Source organism: Hyperolius riggenbachi, chromosome 2, assembly GCF_040937935.1.
Source record: "Hyperolius riggenbachi isolate aHypRig1 chromosome 2, aHypRig1.pri, whole genome shotgun sequence".
Classification (NCBI taxonomy): Eukaryota; Metazoa; Chordata; class Amphibia; order Anura; family Hyperoliidae; genus Hyperolius; species Hyperolius riggenbachi.
This window is the reverse complement of record NC_090647.1, coordinates 53,858,658-53,884,142: the sequence shown is the minus strand read 5'-3', so window position 1 is coordinate 53,884,142 and position 25,485 is coordinate 53,858,658. Positions and strand designations below refer to the sequence as shown.

Below are 25,485 nucleotides of genomic sequence, written 5' to 3'. Positions count from 1 at the left end.
GCCATAAAACTTTTCCTGGCATAATATAACTTCTGAGGGCAAGGGCGCGATAGAAAAAGGTCAGTAGTTCTTGTATTTTCACTCTGGGTCACTTAACCCTCCTGGCGGTATAAAAAATTCCGCCAGGAGGCAGCGCAGCAGTTTTTTTTTTTTTTTTTAAATCATTTAGCTGCTGCTCAGCGGCATGCCCCCGCCCGCTTCGATCGCCTTCGGCGATCTCCTATCAGGAAATCCCGTTCAAAGAACGGGACTTCCTAGAGGGCTTCCCCCGTCGCCATGGCGACGGGGATGACGTCACTGACGTCAGCGACGTCGTGCCGTCATTGGGAGTCCCGGCCCACCCCTCAGCGCTGCCTGGCACTGATTGGCCAGGCAGTGCACGGGGTCTGGAGGGGGGGGGGGGGGGGGGGGCGGCACGGCACGACGGATAGCGGCGATCGGTATGCTAACGCAGCTAGCAAAGTGCTAGCTGCGTCCAGCAAAAAAAAAAAATTACGCGAATCGGCCCAGCAGGGCCTGAGAAAACCTCCTGCGCGGATTTACCGCCAGGAAGGTTAATAGGCTACCACTGAGCAGAGACAACAAAACACTCAATCTACTTTGCAAATGTTTACATGTGAAATAAAACCATAGGCTTTCAAAAAAAAAGTCAGTTTTAGGAATAGGAGGATAAATACAATTGTTTATCTCTTCAGTTTATTTTCACCTCGGATTCATTTTAAGCCTCTTCTGCCCCTCCAGGCAATCTACATTCTGCTCACAGTTGAACGCTGGATCTTACTTAAGGCCGCTCTAAATGGGATGTGTTACCATTATGTGATAACTGAGGCAAAGAGAGATTCTGTGTTTGAAATCCAGAAAAACTGCTTATCCCGGGCAATCTTAATTGGGATAGATGTAAGATCATTGCACAATTACAGGCTTATCCCGCAGATCGATACAAGTTTCAAGCTGAACAGACAAGAGCAAGTTCCTTGATCTACATAATAACAGGGTCATTGATCAGAAATGATTGCTGGTTACGTTGACTAAGCCGATCTCACTGTGAGTGACGCTCATCGGGGTTTGTTACAAAATCAATAAGATGTTTCCAAGAGGTTACTGTTTATCTTTTAACCTTCAATGGTAAGCAACCATTTCCGGGAGATTAAAGCGAACTTGGTGTGAGAGGATTATGGTGGCTGCCATATTTATTACCTTGTATGCAATACCAGTTGGCTGGCAGTAATGTCTAAATCACGTACCTGAATCAAGCATGTCGCTAATCTAGTCAGACTTAAAGGTGAATTTCAACCTAAACAAACATGCTGTCATTAAGTTACATTAGTTATGTGTAACATCTGAAACTATGGCGGCTGCGGATACGCAGGCTATACCCGCAGCCGCCTTTGTTCCCTGTTCACAGGCCTTATCCGTCCCGGGGGCATCCAGCACGCCGGGAACGGCATTGTCTCTTGCTCATAGGCTCTCTGTATCGCGGAGACAGGACCTTTATGCTGGAAGAAGGCGCGTCAGCTGACCTGCTGGTCGGCTGACGTCAGGAGTGATTTGCGCCGCTAGGATTGGCTGATTGCTAGGGGGCGTGGCGCTGGGCTCTCCTCGGCTTCTTAAGCCTTCACGGTTCATTGGCAACTCGTCTGCTGTTGCGAATACTCTTGTGTTAGCGCTCAGACCTAGTGAGGTTCCAGTTGATGATAGATGTATATGCAATGTTTGCAATATACATCTATCTATAGTTAGCTACTATTAAATTGTATTTCTGATAACCTGTGTATGATTCTGGCTACTCTCTGACCTTGCTATTGCTAAATGTTTCTGTACCTCTGCCTTTCTGACTTTAGTTGCTGAAGCTCTGCCTGATATTAACTACTCTCTTGCTTGCCGTTTTGGTACTGTCTCTGCCTGCCTGTTATCGTACTTTGCCTGTCTGACTACTCTACTCACCAGTGGGCCCTTTCCACTGGTGAGGTGCTCTGACCATTAGAACCCACCAGCTCTTCTGGTGAGTTTCAGACTCATTTGTATAGCTCCAGTGACTGTTAGTACCTTGCCAGCTCCTCTGGAAAGGTCTTGCGAAACTATTCAGTCACTGGTGCTGTTATTACCTTCCCAGCTCCTCTGGAAAGGTCTAGTTTAACTATTCAGTCATTTGTACTGTCAGTACCTTACCAGCCCCTCTGGTAAGGTTTAGCCAAACTTCTTTAGTTCTCTCATTATTAGTACTTTCCCAGCTCCTCTGGTAAAGGTATTGTTATTTGTGTTGATAGACCCTTCAGCTCATCTGGAGAAGTCTATACTGTTGCAGCTAGTACCCACCAGCTACTCTGGTGAGGTCTAGCACTGTTCTCGCAGCTGGTACCCACCAGCTCCTCTGGTGAGGTCTAGCACTGTTGTTGCAGATTGTACTCACCAGCTCCTATGGTGAGATCTATTCATTTATTCTACTGTTGCACCAAACACCACACCTTACTCTCAGCTAGCAATACTAGTATTATTGGTGATACTGCAGATCACCACATAATCAGGTATAGCGTCTGTATTATTGGTGATTCTGCAGATCACCAATGATCAGACGTCTGAGTTGCAGCACTCAATAGTTACATTATGTTAATTAAAATAGATAGGTAATATAATCTCTTACCCACCCTGTTCTAAAAGAACAGGCAAATGCTTGTGATTTCATGGGGGCAGCCATCTTTTTCATGGGGGCAGCCATCTTTTTGGTTGAAAGGAGGTGACAGAACATGAGACACAGTTCCAACTGTCCTGTGTCCTGATCCCCCCTCCCAGCTACGCGCTAGGCTTCAAATGTCAAATTCAAAATGAAAGAAAAACAAATCTGCGGCAAAACAGCGGAACGAGAACATCATCATCAGAAATCCCATCATGCATTGCACAGCATCAGGGGAAAAATGCCCGGACAGTTTTCTTCTGTGCAGCTAAAAATGAGGCTTGGGTAAGAAAAACAAAGTTCTGATGCTGTGAAACGGTTAAAGAAACACCAAGCCTTTTCAGTGCTGCTGAGTAGATTCTTAGTCAGGAGGTTCACTTTAAAGGGGCACTACAGCAACATTTTGGCTACTGGGATAACCCTAGTAGCATGTTTCTAATAGTAAGAGAAGCATATATTAGATAGTGCTTCTGGTTACAAATGCCAGATGGATAGGATCATTTATAGCACCTCTTACAGATTCCGGCATCACTAGAATGAGACCTCCTCCTCTGTTTAGTCGTATCCTCTCAGTGTGAGAGAAAAGCCTGGACTTTAGGCTGGCTCCTCAGCAGCAAGTAGTATGGATAGCTTAGGTAAATAAACAGGAAGCCGCTTGTTTATTTACCTCAGCTATATGTACTTGCCACCAGCCTGACAGGACAGGCTTTTATCGCTCACAAGGAGAGTATAGAAATATCTGTTACAGGCAGCTGAACTGAGAACGATGACGTCAGTTCTCTCTAAATGACACCAGGATCTGTAAGGGCCCGTTTCCACTATCGCGAATCCGCATGCGTTGCCCGCATGCGGATTCGCACAGTCAGTACAAGTGGATGGGACTGTTTCCACTTGTGCGTTTCCCCGCACGTTTTTCTGTGCAGAAAAAATCTGCAGGGTAGGGTCCTCAGAATTCGCCTGCTTGTGGAATGCAGGCGAATCGCACGCAATGTATTTAATAGGGAAATCGCATGCGTTTTCCCCATGCGTTTTTTGCCGCGATTTCGCATGCGATTTCGCATAGGTATTAATGTTAATTTACACAGGCAGTGACATGGTTAAATTCGCATACAGCCTTACCTATGCGAAATCGCGGCAAAAAAACGCATGCGGAATCGCATCCGCATGCGATTTGCCTGCGGTGATTTGCCGGTGATTCCGCAACGCTATAGTGGAAACGGGCCCTAAGAGGTGCTATAAATTATCCTACCCAGCTGGCATTTGTAACCAGATACATTACCTAATGTGCGTTTCTCTTACTATTACAAACATAATTTCGCTGTAATGCCCCTTTAAAGCATGAACAAACATCCAATCTTTTCTGACCAATTTTAACACTTCCATGTAGTATGAGAGCTTGCCAACAACACATGTGTGCACAGCTCCTTCACTGTTTGATTTTTAAAGAGGCAGCGAAATAAATACCAAAGTATTTCACTGAGGAAACGCCACATAAAATTGTCCAGCAATAAATGCCCACAATGCAAAAGAAAGCTGGAGAGTATAGAGAGAGAGTAAAAAACAGGGAGAGTATAGAGCCAACAGAGTCCGTTTCGATGAGCTTTGGGCCAGCTTGCACCAGGATGTCGTCAATTCAGGACAGAGATGGCTACCACCACACCCGTAGTCCAGCACTAACTGTCCTCTAAGGCTCTCAATCAGGTCAATAGACACCTCAGGGCTGTTATCGGGTCGTCGCCCCCCCCCCCCCCCCCTCCCTGGCAATAGCTGGTTCTTTCCTGGGCTCCCTGACCTTTTGCCTCTTAATGTTTGCAGTCAGCAAACCTCAAACTAAAATGCAATTTCGCATGACGCCTGCAAATTCTAAAAGTGCGAATGGCCCCTAAAGTAGCAGCAGAGCCAAGTCGCAGCCACCAAGATGTTACAGGAGTTTCCAACCGCTCTGTATTCGCCAATCCCAGACACTTTTAAGTACACTTTGATTCATAAACGTGTGTCTGGTGGCAAGTGGCGATTGCTCAGCCTAAAAAACACTTTAAAGAGGAACTTTAACCAAAGATTGAAATTACCGGGAGGTACCCCCTTTCCCACTAAAAATCTTTATCATTTCTCAAATAGATCATTCGAAAAATCTGTATGGTTGAGAATGTAATGAAACCCCTCCCACAGTGTGATGTCATGACCATGGTCCTGAAAGTTTGCTGTCTGTGACCCTCATTGCATTGTGGGAAAGAACAGCTTTTTCCAACTACCAACTACCTGGCAGAACTAAAGATGTCACCAGTGGTATGACTCACCACCAGTGATACATTTCACAATGCAAATCAGGGAGAGGAAACATTTTGCAGTGAACAAACACTGACTAAATAATCTACAAATGAATATTGTAAAAAATAAACAATTATTTTCACTACAGCTCCTCGTTCTGTAATTGTGTGGTAGTGCTGTTCATCTGAACATGCCTTTAGTCAGGAGAGAATGATTTCCCGGCTCCTTAAATATTCTCCATGATCAATGCGCTAAGTACCTGCATTTTAAGCGATGCTAAAGAGAATAGTCACCTGTGTCTGCGTGTGACGTGAGTCAGGCCACACACTGAGATAATGTCATATTTCTGCCGAAGGCCTGGCGGAGAAAGCCAAAGCCTTTTGTTTTACGCTGCTCTGTATACTTAGCGACATGATTATCTCCTGCGCCCCGCCGTTCCTCGTCGCCGAGGATACTAATTCAGAGTGAATGAGGCAATCATATTACATTTTCAGAGCCGACGCCCTGAGAAGGCGGGAGAGCCACTCACGTGTTTCCTTCCTGTGAAGCTGGTTTAAGGAGTCTATCGGTGTCTTTTATACCTCAGCTTCACGTTGATTTACTAAAGGTTAGAGAGCAGTGAAGCTGAAAGGTGATGTAGAATTGAATTTAACCACTTCCCAACTGAGGGGTTTTACCCCCTGACCACCAGAGCAATTTTCACCTTTCAGTGCTCCTTCCATTCATTCGTCTATAATTTTATCATTACTTATCGCAATGAAATAAACTATATCTTGTTTTTTTCGCCACCAATTAGGGTTTCTTTAGGTGGGACATTATGCCAAGAATAATTTTATTCTAAATGTGTTTTAATGGCAAAATAGGAAAAAATGTGGGAAAAAAATTTATTATTTTTCAGTTTTCGGCCTTTATAGTTTTTAAATAATGCATGCTACTATAATTAAAACCCATTAAATGTATATGCCTATTTATCCCGGTTATAAAACCGTTTAAATTATGTCCCTATCACAATGTTTGCCGCCAATATTTTAGTTGGAAATAAAGGTGCATTTTTTTTCAGTTTTGCGTCCATCCCTAATTACAAGCCCATAGTTTATAAAGTAACAGTGTTATACCCTCTTGACATAAATACTTAAAAAGTTCAGTCCCTAAGGTAACTATTTATTTTTTTTTGCTATTGTAAATTTTTTATTTTTTTTTTTAATTACAAAAAAAAAAAAATTGGGGGAGTGTGGGAGGTAAGGAGTTAATTTTTTCTGTGTAAAACAAGTTTATTTGTGTGTAAAAAATGGTTAGGGTGTAGTTTTACTATTTGGCCACAAGATGGCAACATTACCAATTTGTTTCATGCGACCTGCAAGCGTCCGGAAGGACGCTTGCAGGAAGTAGAAAGAGGCTGGGACTTTGTTATTTTTTCACAATGATCGCGCTGCTCAGCCGAGCGGCAGCAGATCATTGCGGGGCTTAGATCAACGAACGGGAATGGATTTTCCCGTTCGTTGATCTCTAGGCGAGCGGGCGGCGGCGTGTTTACTAGCGGCGGGCGGCGTGTTTACGAGCGGGAGCGCGGACAGCGGCGGGAATGCGCAAAGTACGGATTTCTCCGTCCCTGGGGGTGAAAGGATGGAAAAAGGGGCGGAGAAATCCGTACGCGCGGTGGTAAAGTGGTTAAAGAGGATCTGTAACCAAGGATTGAACTTTATCTCCCATTCAGTAGCTGATGCCCCCTTTCCAATGATAATTATTTACCTTTTCTCAAGTGGATCACCGGGGGTCTGTATAGTATGATATTGTGGTGAAACCCCACAGTGTGTTGTCAGGACCAAGGTCCTTACAGTTTGCTGTTTGTGAACCTTGTTGCATTGTGGGAAATAACAGCTGCCATGCAACCAGGATCTCCCTCTGTGCATATGTATATCTATAAAAACAACCTTTTAGTCTGTCGCAATGTTAATGGGCGTTTTTTTGCTTTGTTTTTCTTCAATGTCTGCCAAAAGATGATTAGGTGCAGACTGATTGTGGATCAAACAACCTGAACAAATTACATGGCGAATATCAATCATTTCTTGATTTCTCTTCCATTTTTTAACTTCTCGCTTTGCAATGTATTGATTTATTTTGTCCCCATTTGCGCTACAGTAACTTTTTTTAAAAACAAAAAACTGACTGCTTTTAGGTTGCAAACATTTCATATTTTAGAACTTGGGATCAGTTCACACTTGCAGCAGATGCAGAACGCTCCGTCGCATGCCCGCGCCATGTGTTCTGCATCCGCTGCATTCATCGGCCCGTCCGTCCTCTTCAATCGTCAATACTCACTTGTCCCCTGGTTGGAGGGATGCTGACTCTTTCTTCTGAAGCCCATAAACAGACCGTAGGTCAGCAGGAGCATTGGGGCTCTCCATAGGATTACAATAGACAAATCCTCCCGAGCAAAAGGGAGAATTTTTATTGGTCCACCATGAACTAATGAGAATCTTCCCAGTTTCTGAGGATTCCCATCGGTCTTTTGCAACCCAATGGAGATCCCATACCTCTGCTGGCCAGCAATCTGTTTTCCCGGGGACAAGCGGAGGAAACAGCAGCGGTGAAACCAGGGGACAAGTGAGTATTTGCATGATGGTGGCGATCAAAGCCAAGATTTTTAACAACTGGAAGCGGATCAGATTTTTTTCCTTTGCTGACTGGAGCTTAAGGGCTCGTTTCCACTATAGCGAATCCGCATGCGGGCACTGCATGCGGATTCGCATACTCAATGTTAGTGGATGGGGCTGTTTCCACGTGTGCGGCGGCGACGGCGTTTTTCGGTGCGGGAAAAATCTGCACGACAGGGTCGTCAGATTTCGCGTGCGTCAGGAATGCAGGCGAATCGCCGCTAATGCATTCAATAGGGAAATTGCATGCGGCTTTGTCATGCGGATTTCACCGCGATTTCGCAGGCGATTTTGCATGAAAGGCAATGGACCTTTACACAGGCAGTGACATGGTTAAATTCGCCTGGCTCCTTGCCATGCGAAATCGCGGGTAAATCCGCATGCGGAAACGCAGCCGCATGCGATTTCTTCAGCGGTGGAATCCAGTCGATTCCGCACCGCTACAGTGGAAACAAGGGACTCCGAGCAGTGCAGAAACTATGGAAAGATGCATATCATTGTAAAGCTCTCTTTCTCCTCTTTCCAATGATATATAAACCGCCACCCTACGCCTTTTAGTTTTCGCTATTTTCGCGATTAAAATTGCATCGGCCGCGATTTCGTTCGCGAAAATAGAGAAAACTAAAAGGCGTAGGGAGACGATTTAGGTGTCGTCAGAAAGAGAGCTTTAGTTACACTGTATTACACAGGGCGACTTTTTCTCAAAGTCAGCAGCTCCATTCAGCAGAAAAAGTCGCCCTGTGTAATACAATGTAACTATGGAAAGATGGATATAATTTTAAAGCTCTCTTTCTCCTCTTTCTTGCGACACCTAAATCGTCACCCTGCGCCTTTTAGTTTTCTCTATTTTTGCGATCGTAATCGCAGCCGCGGCAATTTCAATCGCAAAAATAGCGAAAACTAAGAGGCGTAGGGCGGCGGTTTATATATCATTGGAAAGAGGAGAAAGAGAGCTTTAAAATGATATGCATCATTCCATAGTTTCTGCACTGCTCGGAGTCCCTTTAAAAAACACACCAAACAAATACTTTTTTTTAATCGGAACGAAGTCTAAAGGTGGCCAGACACATTTCAATTTTTTTTAATTTGTTTTTAATTCAAAGATTACAATCAACTTTTTTGATTGATTGTAATTCTTAAAAAATCTGGCCAGTGTACCACACACGTGTTCAATTTTTCCCCAATTATGAAAAATGATTGAAAACTCTGAGAAAAATGCTTGAGAATATATATAAGGAAATTGACAAAATAACCTACACCATTCAATTTTAATCAAAATTGATCAGAAAAATCCACCACTCCCGGTCGACTTATGTTGAATACAAACAGGAAATCCGATCGGATTGTGTGTGGCCACCTTAAGTCTGGATTGCGCTGAAATGGGCCCTTTAACACAGTGCATTCACCGCCTGTCCAAAGTTCCCACTAATCCACTGGGCCTCAGCAGGCAGCCGCAGGCAGTTGACACAGGCACATAGTTATTCAATTGTTTTACACAGTGACAGGATGAGGGCTAGTTTGCACTGAGCGCTAAAAAACAGATGCGTTTTAACTGATCAGTTGTTGTGTAGTGGTAAACTACAAGTGAAGAATATAGTGGTTTTGAGTCACCCCGAGCTGCCTGGTTACTCTGTTGTTCTGGTCCAAGCCCTATCCCATAGAGCCATATCAATCCCTGCCATGTACTGATGAGGACCAAAAGGCCGAAACAGAAAATTTGAAGCATAGTTACATAGTTACTTTGGTTAAAAAAAGACATACGTCCATCGAGTTCAACCAGAGAACAAAGTACAACACCAGCCTGCTCCCTCACATATCCCTGTTGATCCAGAGGAAGGTGAAAAACCCTTACAAGGCATGGTCCAATTAGCCCCAAAAGGGAAAAAAATCCCTTCCCGACTCCAGATGGCAATCAGATAAAATCCCTGGATCAACACCATTGGGCATTACCTAGTAATTTTTAGCCATGGATGTCTTTCAACGCAAGGAAAGCATCTAAGCCCCTTTAAATGCAGGTATGGAATTTGCCATAACTACTTCCTGTGGAATGCAATAAGCAATAAGCTCGCTATATACCAGCAGTTCTGGATGTAAGCCTAGCTACAGGGGCATAAAGAGATAATTTGCATATTCAGTAGCAGTGCATTGTGGGTAACCAACTTAAAGTTGAATTATCGCACATTATCGTTACGGTACCTTCTGTTTTAAGAAGGCAAACCACACCAAGCATTGCTTTTTAGTAGGAGGGCTTTTCAGCCTCTTGTAGTCCCCAATACTTTCCTAGTGGTTTTGGGTCACCCCGAGCTGCTTGGTTACCTCTTGGGAAGTGTGTCACGTAACTCTAATTTTGGGTGATTATTTAGGGCTGCTGCATTGTGTTTACACTGTGCTGTTACCTCATCTGGCAAATGAAGAGTGTAATTTAATTTACTAGCAGAAATGATGTGTAATTGAACGAGGGGAGAAGCAGCCCCTCAGAGTCACAGACAATAAGAAATAAGCAGCGTCTGAGGAGACGCGCGTTTTATGGTTACTGCTTCTGTCTGCAGAACTTTGTGACCTTCTTCAGTGCTGAGCTATAATGCAAACCGACTACGCCAATTCCCCCAATGACTTCATAACACATCCAGATCCACAAGAAAGGACAATTACCACTTCAGCCGTTCCTACACCAGTACAAGACACAAGTCGAGTTACAAATTCCACCTTGCATGCAAATTTCTCCGGAACGGAGGGGAAAATAAACTGATGAGACGAACAATTGCATCTTTCCTCCTTCTCCTAAAAATGACTGTTTTTTTTTTTTGTTTTTAGATATCCCACAGTTTTATTTTATAATTAAATCTAATTTTTAAGTTTTTACTGTTTCATTGTGTCTGCTAAATGACACCTTCATTGAAGTATGTCAGAGCTCAAATCTATGAATTATTGACCCTTTTTATCTCTTTCCTGCTCTCAGAAGCCATTCACTGATAGGAAAGTGTTTTATGGCTGTAAGGGCTGGTGCACACCGAGCGGCTTTTTGGGCGTTTTCCGATCCGCTTGCGGCTGCGGATCTGCTTGGTCAATGTATCTCAATGGGGTGGTGCACACCAGAGCGGCAGGCGTTTTGCAGAAACGAAAAATGCCTGGGTGAGGCATTTTTTGGATTTCGGATGCGTTTCTGCCTCAATGTTAAGTATAGGAAAAACGCAAACCGCTCTGAAAAACGGCACTTCAGAGGGGTTTTGCAGGCGTTTTTGTTACAGAAGCTGTTCAGTAACAGCTTTACTGTAACAATACATGAAATCTACTATACTGAAAACCGCAGCAGCAATCCACAAAACGCTAGCAAAACGCCTCATAAAAATAAAAAAAAGCGTTTAAAAATCTGCTAGCATTTTGCGGATCTGCTAGCGGGTTTTGGTGTGCACCAGCCCTAATTGTGTGAGGGTTATGCTATAGTCTGACCCAGTCCCGACCCGAACCGAAACTGTCACTTGCATACCTGATGTTTAACTCTTTCAGACAGAGAAATAAAAAAAGGAATGCAGCATAGTTATTTTGTGTCTTCATACACATACTGTATCTTTCTCATCCTGTCACATGTCACCTCGGTTGTCCTTTAAGGATGAACTGTACTGAAAATAATGCAAATAATTAAATTGCTTATTTTTATACATTATTATTTTGTCAATTATTTAGTCAGTGTTTGCCCATTTGTAAAATCGTTCCTCTCCCTGATTTATATGATCACAGGTGGCGACATCTTCAGTCCTGGCAGGTGCATCTTTGTGGAATGTTTGTTTACTGAGTGTTCTGAAGTCAGCAGGACTTCTGGTCTCCCAGAGTGCTCAGGGGGCGGAGACTTCTGCATAATAATCAGCCTAGGCTGGGAAATGAAGGAGGGGGCAGGGCTACATATTGAAGCAGGAACCAAAGTGAGAAATGAGCTGGGAGTATGGAAGCACACTTATGTAATAACAAGGAGTCTGGAAATTTGGGTTCCCAGGAAAGCCAATAATACATTTACTGATATTGTACTATTAAAGTTTAAAGGGGAACTTCAGCCTAAACAAACATACTGTCATTAAGTTACATTAGTTATGCTAATTAGAATAGATAGGTAATATATTCTCTTACCCACCCTGTTTTAAAAGAACAGGCAAATGTTTGTGATTCATGGGGGATGCCATCTTTGTCATGGGGGCAGCCATCTTTTTGGTTGAAAGGAGGTGACAAGGAGCAGGAGACACAGTTCCAACTGTCCTGTGTCCTGATAACCCCTCCCAGCTGCACACGCTAGGCTTCAAATGTCAAATTCAAAATGTCCCAAAAATAAAATTGCACCAAAACAGCAGAACGAGAACAACATCATCAGAAATCCCATCATGTTTTGCACAGCATCAGGGGAAAAAAGCCCGGGCAGTTTTCTTCTGTGCAGCTAAAAATGAGGCTTGTATAAGAGAAACAAAGTTCTGAAGCTGTGAAACTGTTAAAGAAACACCAAGCCCTTTCAGTGCTGCTTAATCGATTTTTAGTCCGGAGGTTCACTTTAAGAAGGATCTTAACCACTTTACCACCACAGTAGAGTGTATCTACACCCCTTTTAACATAATTTCCCCACCAGCGGCGTAGATACATGCACCCCCACCGCTGACCGCGCTCCCACTCGCTCGTGCGCGCGCTCCCACGCTCGTGCACGCCGCCGCCCGCTCTCCTGGAGATCAATGAACGGGGAAAAATGTTCCCGTACATTGATCTAAGCCCCCTAGCAATATTCGGCTGCTTCTATGAGAAGCAGCGCGATCATTGTCAAAAAAGAAAAAAGTTTCCCAGCCTCACAGAACTTCCTGTAAGCGTACTTCCTACGCTTACAGGACACATTCACAAAAAATTAATGTGGCCATCTTGTGGCCAAATAGTAAAACTACATCCAAAAACTTGTTTTCATATATAAATACATTGTTTTATATTATAAATTAACTCATTACCGCCCAGACTCCCCAATTTTTTTTTTTTTAATAAAATACAAGAAAAAAAATAACAATAAAAAAAATACATAAATAGTTACCTTAGGGACTGAACTCTTTAAATATTTATGTCAAGAGGGTAATACTGCTAACACTTTTACTTTATAAACTATGGGCTTGTAATTAGGGATGGACGCAAAACTGAAAAAATGCACCTTTATTTCCAAATAAAATATTGGCGCCAAACATTGTGATAGGGACATAATTTAAATGGCGTAATAACCGGGACAAATGGGCAAATCAATTTAATGGATTTTAATTACAGTAGCATGCATTATTTAAAAACTATAATGGCCGAAAACTGAAAAATTCATTTTTTCCCACATTTTTTCCTATTTTCCCATTAAAACACATTTAGAATAAAATAATTATTGGCATAATGTCCCACCTAAAGAAAGCCTAATTGGTGTCGAAAAAAACAAGATATAGTTAATTTCATTGCGATAAGTAATGATAAAGTTATAGACCATTGAATGAAAGGAGCGCTGAAAGGTGAAAATTACTCTAGTGCTCCAGGGGTAAAACCTCTCCATTGTGAAGTGGTTAAAATATTGGTATTAAATACCAATATTTTACTACAGTATCGCTAAACCTAACCCTACTTTCACACACAGAACCCTTCCCCGTGATGCCCAACTCTAATGCCCCCCTCACACAAACACCCTACCTGATGCCTAACCTTAACTATGCCCCCTCTCGGCCAATTGCAGCAAAAACAAAAAATGTAATTTTTCATGCGCTGCCACAGGCGCCCATTGAAATAGCGGCATTGACGGGTAATTTGAGCACCTGCGTCTGCTAATTTACACTCAATACAGCCATTTCTTTTTTTTTTTCATCATAAAGTTTTTTTATTGAAACAAAATTGTCATAGCATACCAAGCATAATGAATATACAAATATATATGCATAGTAAACAGTGACAGTAGTAACGTCCTTGGTACCAAGTGCACCTTTTCAACTGCCATTCACTTAACCCTAAGGGTAAACAGAGAGGTGCAGTGCCTATGAAGTTAACTGGCGGAATCAGGTGGCCCCGTAGAGCCTCCGTCAGTATCTTGCTAGTTTCCAGCTATGACAATGCACAGTACCAGGAGTAGGTAAGTGGATAGAACTAGAGAGATATAACATAAACATACTGTATATACTCGCGTATAAGCCTAATTTTTCAGCATTAAAAATATGCTGAAAAGTTAACCCCTCGGCTTGTATGTGGGTCAGGGGAGCAGAACAGATGGTACAGCAGGTTTTGTTAATGGAAATGTAAGGATTTTGCACTAGTGCTCCTGCTCTTGGCCAGCTGGCTCCCTGCTGTGTCTGTGTCCCTCCATCCCCTGCAACGTAGTGTGCAGAGTGTGATGCTCTAGACTACCTCTGCCCCCTAGCTTGTGGAGCGGAGGGTGCAAGCAACATTGCCAACTGTGCAATTATTGGGCATTTTTCCTGTGTGGCAATCACTGTGTCTCATATCTATGATGCCATCTAGTGGCTTCTTGACACACAGCTGTATGATCCTGGGGCATATCTGGCTATGGGGTGGGGGGCTGACTTGTACTGGGGGAACATCTGACTACTGTGGAGGGTGCTATACTGGGGAGGGGGCTTATACATGAGTCAATCACTTTTCCTGTTTTTTTTACGGAAAAGTGGGTACCTTGGCTTATACACGGGTCGGCTTAGATGCGAGTATATACGGTACCCTAGAATAGGGAAACATAACAATAACATATTCTAATACAGCTATTTCAAAGGGCGCCTATGGCGGCACCATATCTCCCACCGCTAGCATGGAGCCCGAATTTCCTGCTTCCAGATGCACAGCACTGTACCCCAGCGGAGAAGGTTAGAGAAGCACTGGTACCGCTGTGCCTATTCTCTGATTATTGAGTTGGCTGGGGGAGCCTTTCCCCACTGAGGCGGGAGATGTCGTCATCACGACGGATGTGCGTTTCTCAGGCGTTCCTAAGTCAGGAGCTCCCTGTAAGGACTTGTTATAAACCACTAGCACTATCGCAAGCGCTGAATGTTTTATAAGGCTCTTTTTTAATTTCTGAGCGCTGATTTTTGCTTAGAAAAGCGCTTTTATAAGAGCTTTTGTGCAGCGATGATTTTTTAAATAGAAATAGACTAATGTCAGGAAGTGAACTCTTTGACCCGGAAATTAATAAATCCAAACTATTTAATTATGAAAGCGCTCGGAAAATCACAATTCACAGCGCTTTGCGATTTCCCTATACTGTCCATTGAATCGCAAATGCTCAGAAAATGGTGCAGGCGCTGCGTTTGCGATTGGATAGAAAGCTCATCGCTTGTGTGAGAACACTCACATAAGCGACCATTGCACTAGCGCTAATGCTAGGTACACACCATACAATTTTCTGTTAGATTTACCTACAACATGGAAAACAGCTATCTGGCAGGTAAATCTAAGAGAAAATCTAACAGAAAATTGTATGGTGTGTACCTAGCATAAGGTGATTTTTTTAAAAAAAGTGTGAAATAGCTATTAGTGTGATCAGGGCCGGCCTTAGGTTTCAAAGCGCCCTGAGTGAAACCTGATTTTTGTGACACCCCCTTCATCCTCTTGGCCCACGCACGTGAGCACACACACACACACACACACACACACACACACACACACACACACACACACACACACACACACACACACACACACACACACACACACACACACACACACACACACACACACACACACACACACACACACACAGGCCCATATGCAATTCACCTTTTCTCCTGAGATCTCTCCTAGGACAGCGGTTCCCAACCTTTTTGACGTTGTGACAAATCACGCCAAATGCTCAGATCTCTGTGACACATCACATATGTATAATAGGAAAAATACTATTAATAACCACGAATGGATGGAAAGAGTCCATTATCCTAAATATACTTAAAAAATGAAGGCTAGAACCTTTCAGGAATATTAATAAAAACATTCAGTGGGACAATTAGCCCCCCCTCCCCCCCATTGAGAATGATAGCACAGCACCGACAATGTGCACCACGCATTATAGCCACAGTGTGCCCCCCCCTCCCCCCCTACCCCAAAAAAAATGCCCTCAGACTCAGTATAGGTAGGTAGCCAGGTATAGGTGCCCCCAGTATAGGATCTTATGTGTAGGTGCCCTCAATATAGGTTGCCAAGCATAGGTGCTCCCAGTATAGGAAGTCAGTTGAAGGTCTCCATGGCCCCCATAGGTAGCCAGGTGTTGGTGCCCTCAGTATAGTTAAGCAGCTATAGGTGCCTCCAGTATAGGAAATCAGGTGTTGGTGCCCTCAGTATAGGTAACCACCTATAGGCGCCCCCTTGGAAGCCGGCGCCCTGAGCGACTGCTCCGGTCAAAGGCCGGCTATGAGTGTGATCATTTCTCAGATATCTGTAGATCAGCTTCTAAATTGTCAGATCCATACTTCTAGGGTTTAATCACATGACTCTCCTCATGCTACTGCAGTCTCGCCCTCAAAACAGAGGCTACTGTCAGGTCTCCTTTGGGAAAAAAATGAAAGATAAAAAGCACAGCACAGACTCTTCAAGGAAACAAGATTTACCTCACATCCAGAAAAGCATGTTGTGAGATTTAAAGCTGGAGGAATTTGGAAGGTCTCTTCTGCCGCTTGTTCCCTCGAAATGCTATTAAATGCGTCTTAAGCCTGGATGGATGGCGGCGAAGATAAAGCGCGTCGGTGGGCTACTGGGAAGCATTAATGTGGCGCTTTACCAGCAGTCAGCATTCGGATTAGAGCTCTACCTAATCCAAATGGGCTAAAAGACGCAGCCAACTGCATGGCGGCCAAATCTGCTGATCACAGGAAAGAGCCGCCACCCGAAGAACAGCGGCCACTGGAAGTCTGCTGACGCCTCAAGCAATTAGCCCGCAATCTACGGCCATGCAGAGAGCTGATCAGGTCTGAGGTGACCACACAAATCTTCTGAAAGGCCATTACCGCCCAATTCCTGCCCAGCTGCCAACAGGACACCGCAGTAATTACACCCAGACATCCCTGACTTACTAAATAAATTGCCTATTATACCTAAATTGGAAAAGTTACAGGAAACATTAGGAGAAAGAACTACTACTGACATGGAAGGAGAGGCCCGGGCAGAAGAGTTTTCCTAATGCTGTGCGGCATTCATTGGCAGAGCGTGTCTTTATCTGCAAAGTGTTTGATTCACTGATGACAAATAAATCACTTTGAGGCCAGTTTCAGACTATGGATTGGCATTTGCCGTGTGGTGTGGTGCGGGGAGGTGCACCGCCGAAAACAAGCCTTCGGGGATCGAACACTAGAAATCCAGCGAAGGCGATTTGGGCGCAGCCGGCACCACCATAGACCGTAATAGCAATTACGGCTATAGCGGTGCACAGTGGTGGGGCTGGGCGGATCAGGTAGCCGCCATCCCTGTTGCTCTGTTGCCTGCTAGGGCTCACTTTCACTTTTGTGACCTCCGGGGTCACGACGCTGGAAGGAGAGAGAGATCCTCTCTCAACGTGCAGGTAGGCGGGAAAGCGGCAGAGGGTGTGGCCAGGGAGAGAGAGCTGCCCAACGGCAGCTTGGGAAAGCCAGCAAAAATGCCCCTAGTGGGCGTTTTGAGCAGGGAATCCCTCTCCTCCCATTACCCTCCGGAATAGGGACAATTATTGTCGCTAATTTCAGGGGCTATATCGTTACGGTGGGGGGAATACAGAGGCATGTCATGAGGCAGGAAGCATGTCTCTGTGTCCCATCTGCCCCCCGACCACACCACCTCGGGTTCTCTTAAACACAAATCTTCTGCCCAGCACTTTGCCTCTATACACTGTGTATATCCGTCCATCCCTGTGATCGCTCTCGGAATTTGACTCGCTTAAATTTTGCGTTTATTTGCGCTATAAGTAGACTCTAAAACTGACTCCTTTGTTTCTTTGTCAAAGCAAAAGCCGTTGTTCTCGTTAATGTGAATGCGCAGCAGCCTACGATCGCGGTTTATGACCCTCATATCATTTATTTACCCACCACTGGCGCGGGGCTATCATTTCTGTTCTACAAACAGCAGAGCTCTCCTGGGTTCAGCCGGGGAAATGACATTACCAGGCAGAGAGGGGAAAGAGATGCTCATTAGCGAGGTGTTCGGTTTAATTTGCCTGTTTATATAATAAGCTCCAGAAATAACACGTCTCTATGACTCTCCAGTGCCCCGGATTGCATGTCGCAGAATTAACGGCTCATCAATGCTGCAGAAATTAGTAACAAGTATTCAGCATAAAAGCGGACGGTGGGACCTGGCCTCTGCTTCACCCGCCAGAGTCCTCTGGACCCACAGCTTCCCTTTATAATGCTGAGCGCACAACAACATACATTATTTATTCCCCTGGAAAACATCCCCAACTTCTGTATAAACCACAAAGAGCACGGCACCGACGTAGCTAGACAAAGGATTCTCGGCAACTTCAAGTCTTCTCTAACTTTCCCTAACAAAACAAACGGCTAGAGTCACAACCGATATATGCCTGGCAGGCCCAGATTTACCTCACAGGAGGAGTCTATAGGCACAGATGTCCTGGCAGCCCCTTACTTCCCTTGCCTGTCATAGCTACAGGTGCCCTCAAGTATTAGCATACCTCCCAACTTTTTGAAATAGGAAAGTGGGACACTTAAGCCACACCCCTAATCACGCCCCAACACACCACTAATCACACATACCATAAAAATATCATTAAAAAAATGTTTTAGAATTCAAACCACACTGTTGCTTTCTAACCCGTTTCATTTTCCTTCATATTAACACTCGTAAATACAAAATATATCAATGTAAAGGACGGGAATCAAGTTTAGAGTGTATTAAACACATTTTCAGTAGCATAGGTGTGTGATACATTGGTCAGATTTTTGAATTGTTACAGTCATTCAGAAAAATTGATTGCTTTTCTTGAATTGAACAGATATTTAAAAAATTGTATGGTGTGGCCACCTTTAGGCATAGATGGGGAGGTAAGTGTTAGCCATAGGTAGGGGGTAGGTTAGTGTTAGGCATAGATGGGAATAGATTAGTGCTAGGCGTAGGTAGGGGGTAGGTTAGTGTCCGGCATAGATGTGAATAGATTAGTGCTATGCGTGGGTAGGGGGTAGGTTAGTGATAGGCATAGATGGGAATAGATTAGTGCTAGGCGTAGGTAGGGGGTAGATTAGTGTCCGGCATAGATGTGTATAGATTAGTGCTATGTGTAGGTAGGGGGTAGGTTAGTGTTAGGCATAGATGGGAATAGATTAGTGCTAGGCGTAGGTAGGGGGTAGGTTAGTGTTCGGCATAGATGAGGGGAGGTTAGTGTTAGGCGTAGGTAGGGGGTAGGTTAGTGTTGGGCATAGATAGGGGAAGGTTAGTGTTAGGCGTAGGTAGGGGGAGGTTAGTGTGGGCAGAGATGGTGAGGAGGTTAGTGTTAGGCATAGATAGGGGGAGGTTAGTGTTAGGCATAGATGGTGAGGAGGTTAGTGTTAGGCATAGATGGGGGGAGCATAGTGTTAGGCATAGATGTTGAGGAGATTAGTGTTAGGCATAGATGGGGGGAGGTTAGTGTTAGGCATAGGTAGGGGGGAGATTAGTGTTAGCAATAGATGGGGGGAAGGTTAGTGTGTGAGTAGTATAAGATAAGGTGATAAAAGAATATCGGTATAATTATATAATTATCACTATTGTACTATCTGGAATAGTTACTAGTAGAATAGCGGTAAAATTAACAATGCTGTATCATATGGAAGAGCATCTTGTAGAACAGTAGTAAATCTACCAATGCTGTACTATCCAAAATAGCCGTCAGTAGAATAGCGATGATACTACCAATATACTGCTGGCAATACTCGTGTCCAAGTTTCCTTGAAAAATTAGCTGTGATGACTAACATGGCAAAATACCGCTACTGCAATGTTAATATTAATTCATAATACCGTACATATAACCACACTCATTCTCTGGGAAAAACATTCCGCAATCTGTCCTTTCTAAACCTTATTACTCAAATAGCAGAAAACACATTAATTTGATGTAAAGAACTTTTTTGCGAGGTCTGTCTGGTACACTCTGTCTCTTTATCCGTTTATTTTTTCTATTACTGATCCCATGAGTTTGAAATGGCCAAATAGCGTCTCATTTGGAAGCGCTGTCTGGCCTCTTCTGGAGGAGAATTGAAACATTTGAGGTAGCTGGTGACTGCTGAGGACACAGTGGGTGTTGGTGGAGGAGATGTGTAGAGCGTGTATCTGGCCGGACACCGCCGGGAGAAAAGAGCGACTCGTCTTGTCATTTCAGAGCATTGGACGCCGCACAAAATGGACAACGGACTCCCCGCAGCGGTGCTATCACTTAGAGGTGATGACAAAATGACAGTGTGGAGGAATTGGCGCCTTCCACCAGTGACCTACTTCCTGCCTGCTGCTGCCGTGGGGCGCCTGGATTTACAAGCAGGTAATGGGAACTTGGCCCGGCTATTGGGTAACTACAAGTCCCGCTATGTCTTGCCAGCTGCTGGTTGGCAGCCAGGGTTGTACTGTCTTTAAATAACAAGAACATCCCTAAATTAAAGTAAAATATTTTTTTTCCTCCTTGTCGCTTATGATCTTATTTAGCAGCTTTTTTTTCTTTTAAAGAGACTCCGTAACAAAAATTGCATCCTGTTTTTTATCATCCTACAAGTTCCAAAAGCTATTCTAATGTGTTCTGGCTTACTGCAGCACGTTCTACTATCACCATCTCTGTAATAAATCAACTTATCTCTCTCTTGTCAGACTTGTCAGCCTGTGTCTGGAAGGCTGCCAAGTTCTTCAGTGTTGTGGTTCTGTGATGCATCTCCCTCCTCCAGGCCCCTCTCTGCACACTGCCTGTGTATTATTTAGATTAGGGCAGCTTCTCTCTTCTCTCTTATCTTTTACAAGCTGGATAAATCCTCCTCTGAGCTGGCTGGGCTTTCACATACTGAGGAATTACATACAGGCAGAGCTGTCTGCACTCTGCAGGAAGAAACAGCCTGACACTTCAGTGGAAGATAGCTGCAGGGGGAAAGAAACACACAAATGATCTCTTGAGATTCAAAAGGAAGGGTGTATACAGCCTGCTTGTGTATGAATGTATTTTCTATGTGTGGACATACTGTACATCAACCTACTTCCTGTTTTGGTGGCCATTTTGTTTGTTTATAAACAAACTTTTTAAAACTGTTTTTAACCACTTTTAATGCGGCGAGGAGCGGCGAAATTGTGACAGAGGGTAATAGGAGATGTCCCCTAACGCACTAGTATGTTTACTTTTGTGCGATTTTAACAATACAGATTCTCTTTAAAGAGCAATTTAAAACAAACCTGAAGCGACAATAAACTAATGAGATAATGAATTGTATGTGTAGTGCAGCTAAGAAATAGAACATTAGTAGCAAAGAAAATAGTCTCATATAGTTTCCCAGTACCTGAAGAGTTAAAAAAAAGTCACTTGTTATCTATGCAAAAGAGCTTCTCTGAGCTATTCGACCCAACTTGGGTGGAAGACAGTCCTGTTTCCTGAAGCACGTAAACAGCAGAGAAACAGTGAGAGACAGCTTGAGATAAGGTTTTACTCCAGGAAAGTTCAAAGGGTCATCATTTCTGCTTTGTTTTATACCATAAAGATAAAGGGCCTGATTCACAAAGCGGTGCAAAGTGTTTTCACGCCTGTGAAAAGCCCTTTATCACTCCTAGGGCTTGATTCACAAAAGAGTGCTATCTGTTAGCACAGCCGTTTTCGCGCAAAACGATAACGGTTTTCGCGCGCAAACGCGTTTTTTCCCGCGAAAACGATATCGATTTCGTGCAAACATTCGCATTTGCGCGCGAAAACAGTTATCATTTCGCGTGAAAATTCACGATCGCGCGCAATGCGAAAATTTGCACGAAAACGGCCGTGCTAACAGCACTCTTTTGTCAATCAAGCCCCTAAACTCAGTTTAGGCATGATAAAAAGAAACTCGCGCGAAATTCCCGCGCGCAAATTTATTTTAAGTTATCACAGCTTTGTGAATCAGTGTGTAATTTCAAAACTGCAACTGTAACAGTGTAACAGCAATGTTATAAAAAAAAGCTATATAATTAAAAATATAAATATGAGACTTTTCTTTGCTACTAATGTTCTATTCATTATCCATACTACGCATACAATTCATCAAAAAAAATGTTGCTTCAGTTTTGCTTCAATGAATAAAAGCATTCAATGAATAAAAACATATCTGCCCCACCTTAACCACAGCACACTATTTTATTGGGCTCTAGAAAAGGCTGGGCGCCCCTGCGCTGTAATTGGAAATTTGTGAGTCAGGGCCACCCACTATACAGAACCCACCATTTGTAGCCGGAGCTTGTATAGCAGGCGGCCCCGGCACCCACTATTTTATCATGCGCCTACATTTCTGGTTGTAGCCGCAAATTGCAGAAATTACCTGCTTTCAGTAAAAGTAACACAGAAGGCGTGCATGAAAAAAGGGTGCCGTGAAAAAAGGCCCGGCTGGATAACGAAATGGCATCACTGTAAAAACAGACGGGAAATAATAATGAAAAGATAGTAACGTTAAAAATCGTTATGTAATACAGCTTAACCCAACCCTACTTTCACAAAACTAACCACTCCCCTGGTGGTGCCTAACCCAAACCACTCCCCTGGTGGTGCCTAATCCCTAACCCCCCCTCCCCGTGTTGCCTAAAACTAACTGCCGCCCGGGTGGTGCCTAACCCTAACCACTCCCCCTGGTGGTGCCTAATCCCTAAACCCCCCCTCCCTGTGTTGCCTAAAACTAACTGCCACCCGGATGGTGCCTAACCCTAACCACTCTCCCTGGTGGTGCCTAACCCTAACCACTCCCTCAGCAGTATCACCCTTTTACACATAATATGTTTGATAACGTAAAATCTGTACATACAAAGAAGTAATATGACAAAGACTATAAAGTTGAAAGCTTCTAAAACGATAAAATGCTTAAAAAACAGTAATGTTGTAATGTGGTCAACTATATTTATCTTGGCGCTCTTTTTTCTGCTTTTTTTCACCGTATTAACAATAACTGTATTAGAGTCTAAGGCGGCGCCCTTTTCGTCCACCCTCAGCCGGCGCCCTTTTTTCCTGCTACCTTTGGAAGCTATCTATGCACTTTATACATTGCACACTTTATAGATTGACCATAGTGTATAAATAGGGATTTGCAGAACAACCATAGGATACAAGACTCTATATTCGGATCATTACATTTTAAGAGCAGGACTTCCAACTTCCATGCACCGAAAACCTCTCTCCTAGGAATGGCTGCTATGGAAGTTGGGGGCACACAGAGGAATCACAGTCAAAACGTATTTCCATTGGTATAACCTGGCTTTACCACCCTCAGCTCACACATCTTTATTTCTGTGCGCTGGGAAGATATTCCTTTCATATGAAATACTTTGTAAGAGTACCTGTTTTGGCATTGATGGCGAAGAAGTTCTGCGGGTTCCCACTGGTGATCCTGTAGGTCAGTTTATCACTGGTGTTTGAGTCGGGGTCCACAGCCTGGACTTGAAGCACAGACACGTCTTTTGGGGAGTTTTCCACGACGCTGGGGTAGTAAATGGGCTGTGATGTCATAGGAGCGTTATCATTGACGTCCTCCACTTCGATGTAGACCTCTATGGTGGAGAAGAGCGGCACCACGCCTCGGTCCGTGGCATAGACTGTCAGCCAGTACGAATCGGTGGTCTCCTTATCCAGGATGTCGGCAGTGTATACAATCCCTAGAAAACAGAAGCATGCTTATATTAATGGGCATTCTGGGCCATAAAAATAAAAAATCTGTAGCAGACAGTATTTAGGTATGTAATGTAAAGTATACATATGCTGGTCTTAGCAATTTAACAAAAAAAGAGTAAAGGTGCCCATACACTCGTCAGATTGGCAACAGATAGATAAGAAATGCATCTGATGATCTATCTGATGCGTTTTTAGAACATTTTTTACCAGGATACAATTCCAATAGATTTCAGTTTGAAATCTATTGAAATTCGATCTGATGGCATTTTTTTACCATCAGATTTCCATTAAGGCCAATGCAAACTGATAAGCAATCTCATCAGATCGACCTAAATTTTCCACCCTGCCAGTTCGATGGAAATCCATCGAAATCGATCATCGATCGGTCGATTGGCCAACCGATTTGCAATCGATCTATCGATCGGGATCAATCGGTCGGCCAGAAAATCGGCTGAGTGTATGGGCCCCTTTACTGTCAGCTCGCCTACATTGTTCCTGCCTATCTGATCTGCAGGAGTAAACCCGTGACTTAAAGTGGACCTAAACACTTGCACAGGAGAGAAAGAGAACACAGATAAATCCACCATGTATGTGTTTTATAGAGAACAGCCTGTCTAATTCTCCCTTCTCAGCAAGTAAAGGTCCGTACACACGCCGGACTTTAGGCAACGACGGGTCCGTCGTTGCCTCCCGCTGGGTGGGCGTGCCAGCGACAGTCCGGCGTGTGTACGCTCTGTCGTCAGACTGATACGGCTGTTTCTGAGCGATCCGCCCGGCGGATCGCTCAGAGACAGCCGTATCAGTCTGACGACAGAGCGTACACACGCCGGACTGTCGCTGGCACGCCCACCCAGCGGGAGGCAACGACGGACCCGTCGTTGCCTAAAGTCCGGCGTGTGTACGGACCTTAAGGAGCTAATGTAATTTGAGCTTTCTGCTGTCTGCCAAGTTTGAATGCTGAGCTGAAAGCGATTATGTAAACACAGCAGTTTAATCCCTTCTAAACTCCCAGCAGGTAGGCGTAAGGTAGTAAGTTTGTACGGGGGGGAGGGTTAGGGTTAAGCATCAGTTAGGGTATTTGTGCAGAGGGGGTTAGGGATAGGCACAAGGTGTCTGTACAGGGTGGAATGTTAAAGAGGAACTCCAATAATGTGTTTATTAAAATAATGTAATAAAAAAGTGCTTCATTTGTACAATAATTATGTATAAATGCTTTAATCATTTAGTGTTTGCCCATTGTAAAATATTTCCTCTCCCTGATTTACATTCTGACATTTACCACATGGTGAAATTTTTACTGCTGGCAGATGATGTCAGTGGAAGGAGAAGCTGCTTGATTTTTTGGCAGTTGGACCCAGCTGTAAACAGCTGTTATTTTCTACAATGCAATGAGTTATATAGACAGGAAACTGTCAGGACCGTGGTCCCGACAACACACCGTGGCAGGGGATTCACCAAGCCCCCTGATGACCGTGGCCCTGACAACACACCGTGGCAGGGGATTCACCAAGCCCCCTGATGATCCATTTACGAAAAGGAAAAGATTTCTCATAGGAAATGGGATATCAGCTACTGATTGGGATGAAGTTCAATTCTTGGACACGGTTTGTCTTTAAGGTTAGGCGTTGAGGAGGAGAGTTCTGTATGAGACTAGGCTTACATTTAGCCATAGTAAAATATTGGTATTTAACCACTTGAGGACCTAGCCTTTACCCCCCCTTAAGGACCAGCGCTGTATTTTCAGATCTGTGCTGGGTGGGCTCTGCAGCCCCCAGCACAGATCAGCTGGCATGCAGAGCGATCAGATCGCCCCCCCCCTTTTTCCCCCCTAGGGGGGTGATGTGCTGGGGGGGTCTGATCGCTTCTGCATGCTGTGGGTGTTGCGGGGGGGGGGGGGGGCACCCCAAAGCCCCCCTCCGTGCGAAATTCCCCCTCCCTCTCCTACCTGCTACCCCTCCGGTGATCGGGGCTGCACAGGACGCTATCCGTCCTGTGCAGCCAGTGACAGGCTGTCCCATGTCACATGGCGGCGATCCCCGGCCGCTGATTGGCCGGGGATCGCCGATCTGCCTTACGGCGCTG

General features: G+C 44.2%; 1 protein-coding gene across 9 annotated transcripts in view; it reads right to left on the bottom strand.

The window, feature by feature from the left end:
* Positions 1-25,485, bottom strand: part of FAT3 (FAT atypical cadherin 3) — an 863,405-nt gene that overhangs the window by 377,758 nt on the left and 460,162 nt on the right. For all 9 annotated transcript variants that reach the window (XM_068266799.1, XM_068266797.1, XM_068266801.1 and 6 more), the window contains one exon: positions 23,073-23,387. In XM_068266799.1, coding sequence (XP_068122900.1) covers positions 23,073-23,387 — 315 coding nt within the window. The remainder of the gene's footprint in view (positions 1-23,072; positions 23,388-25,485) is intronic.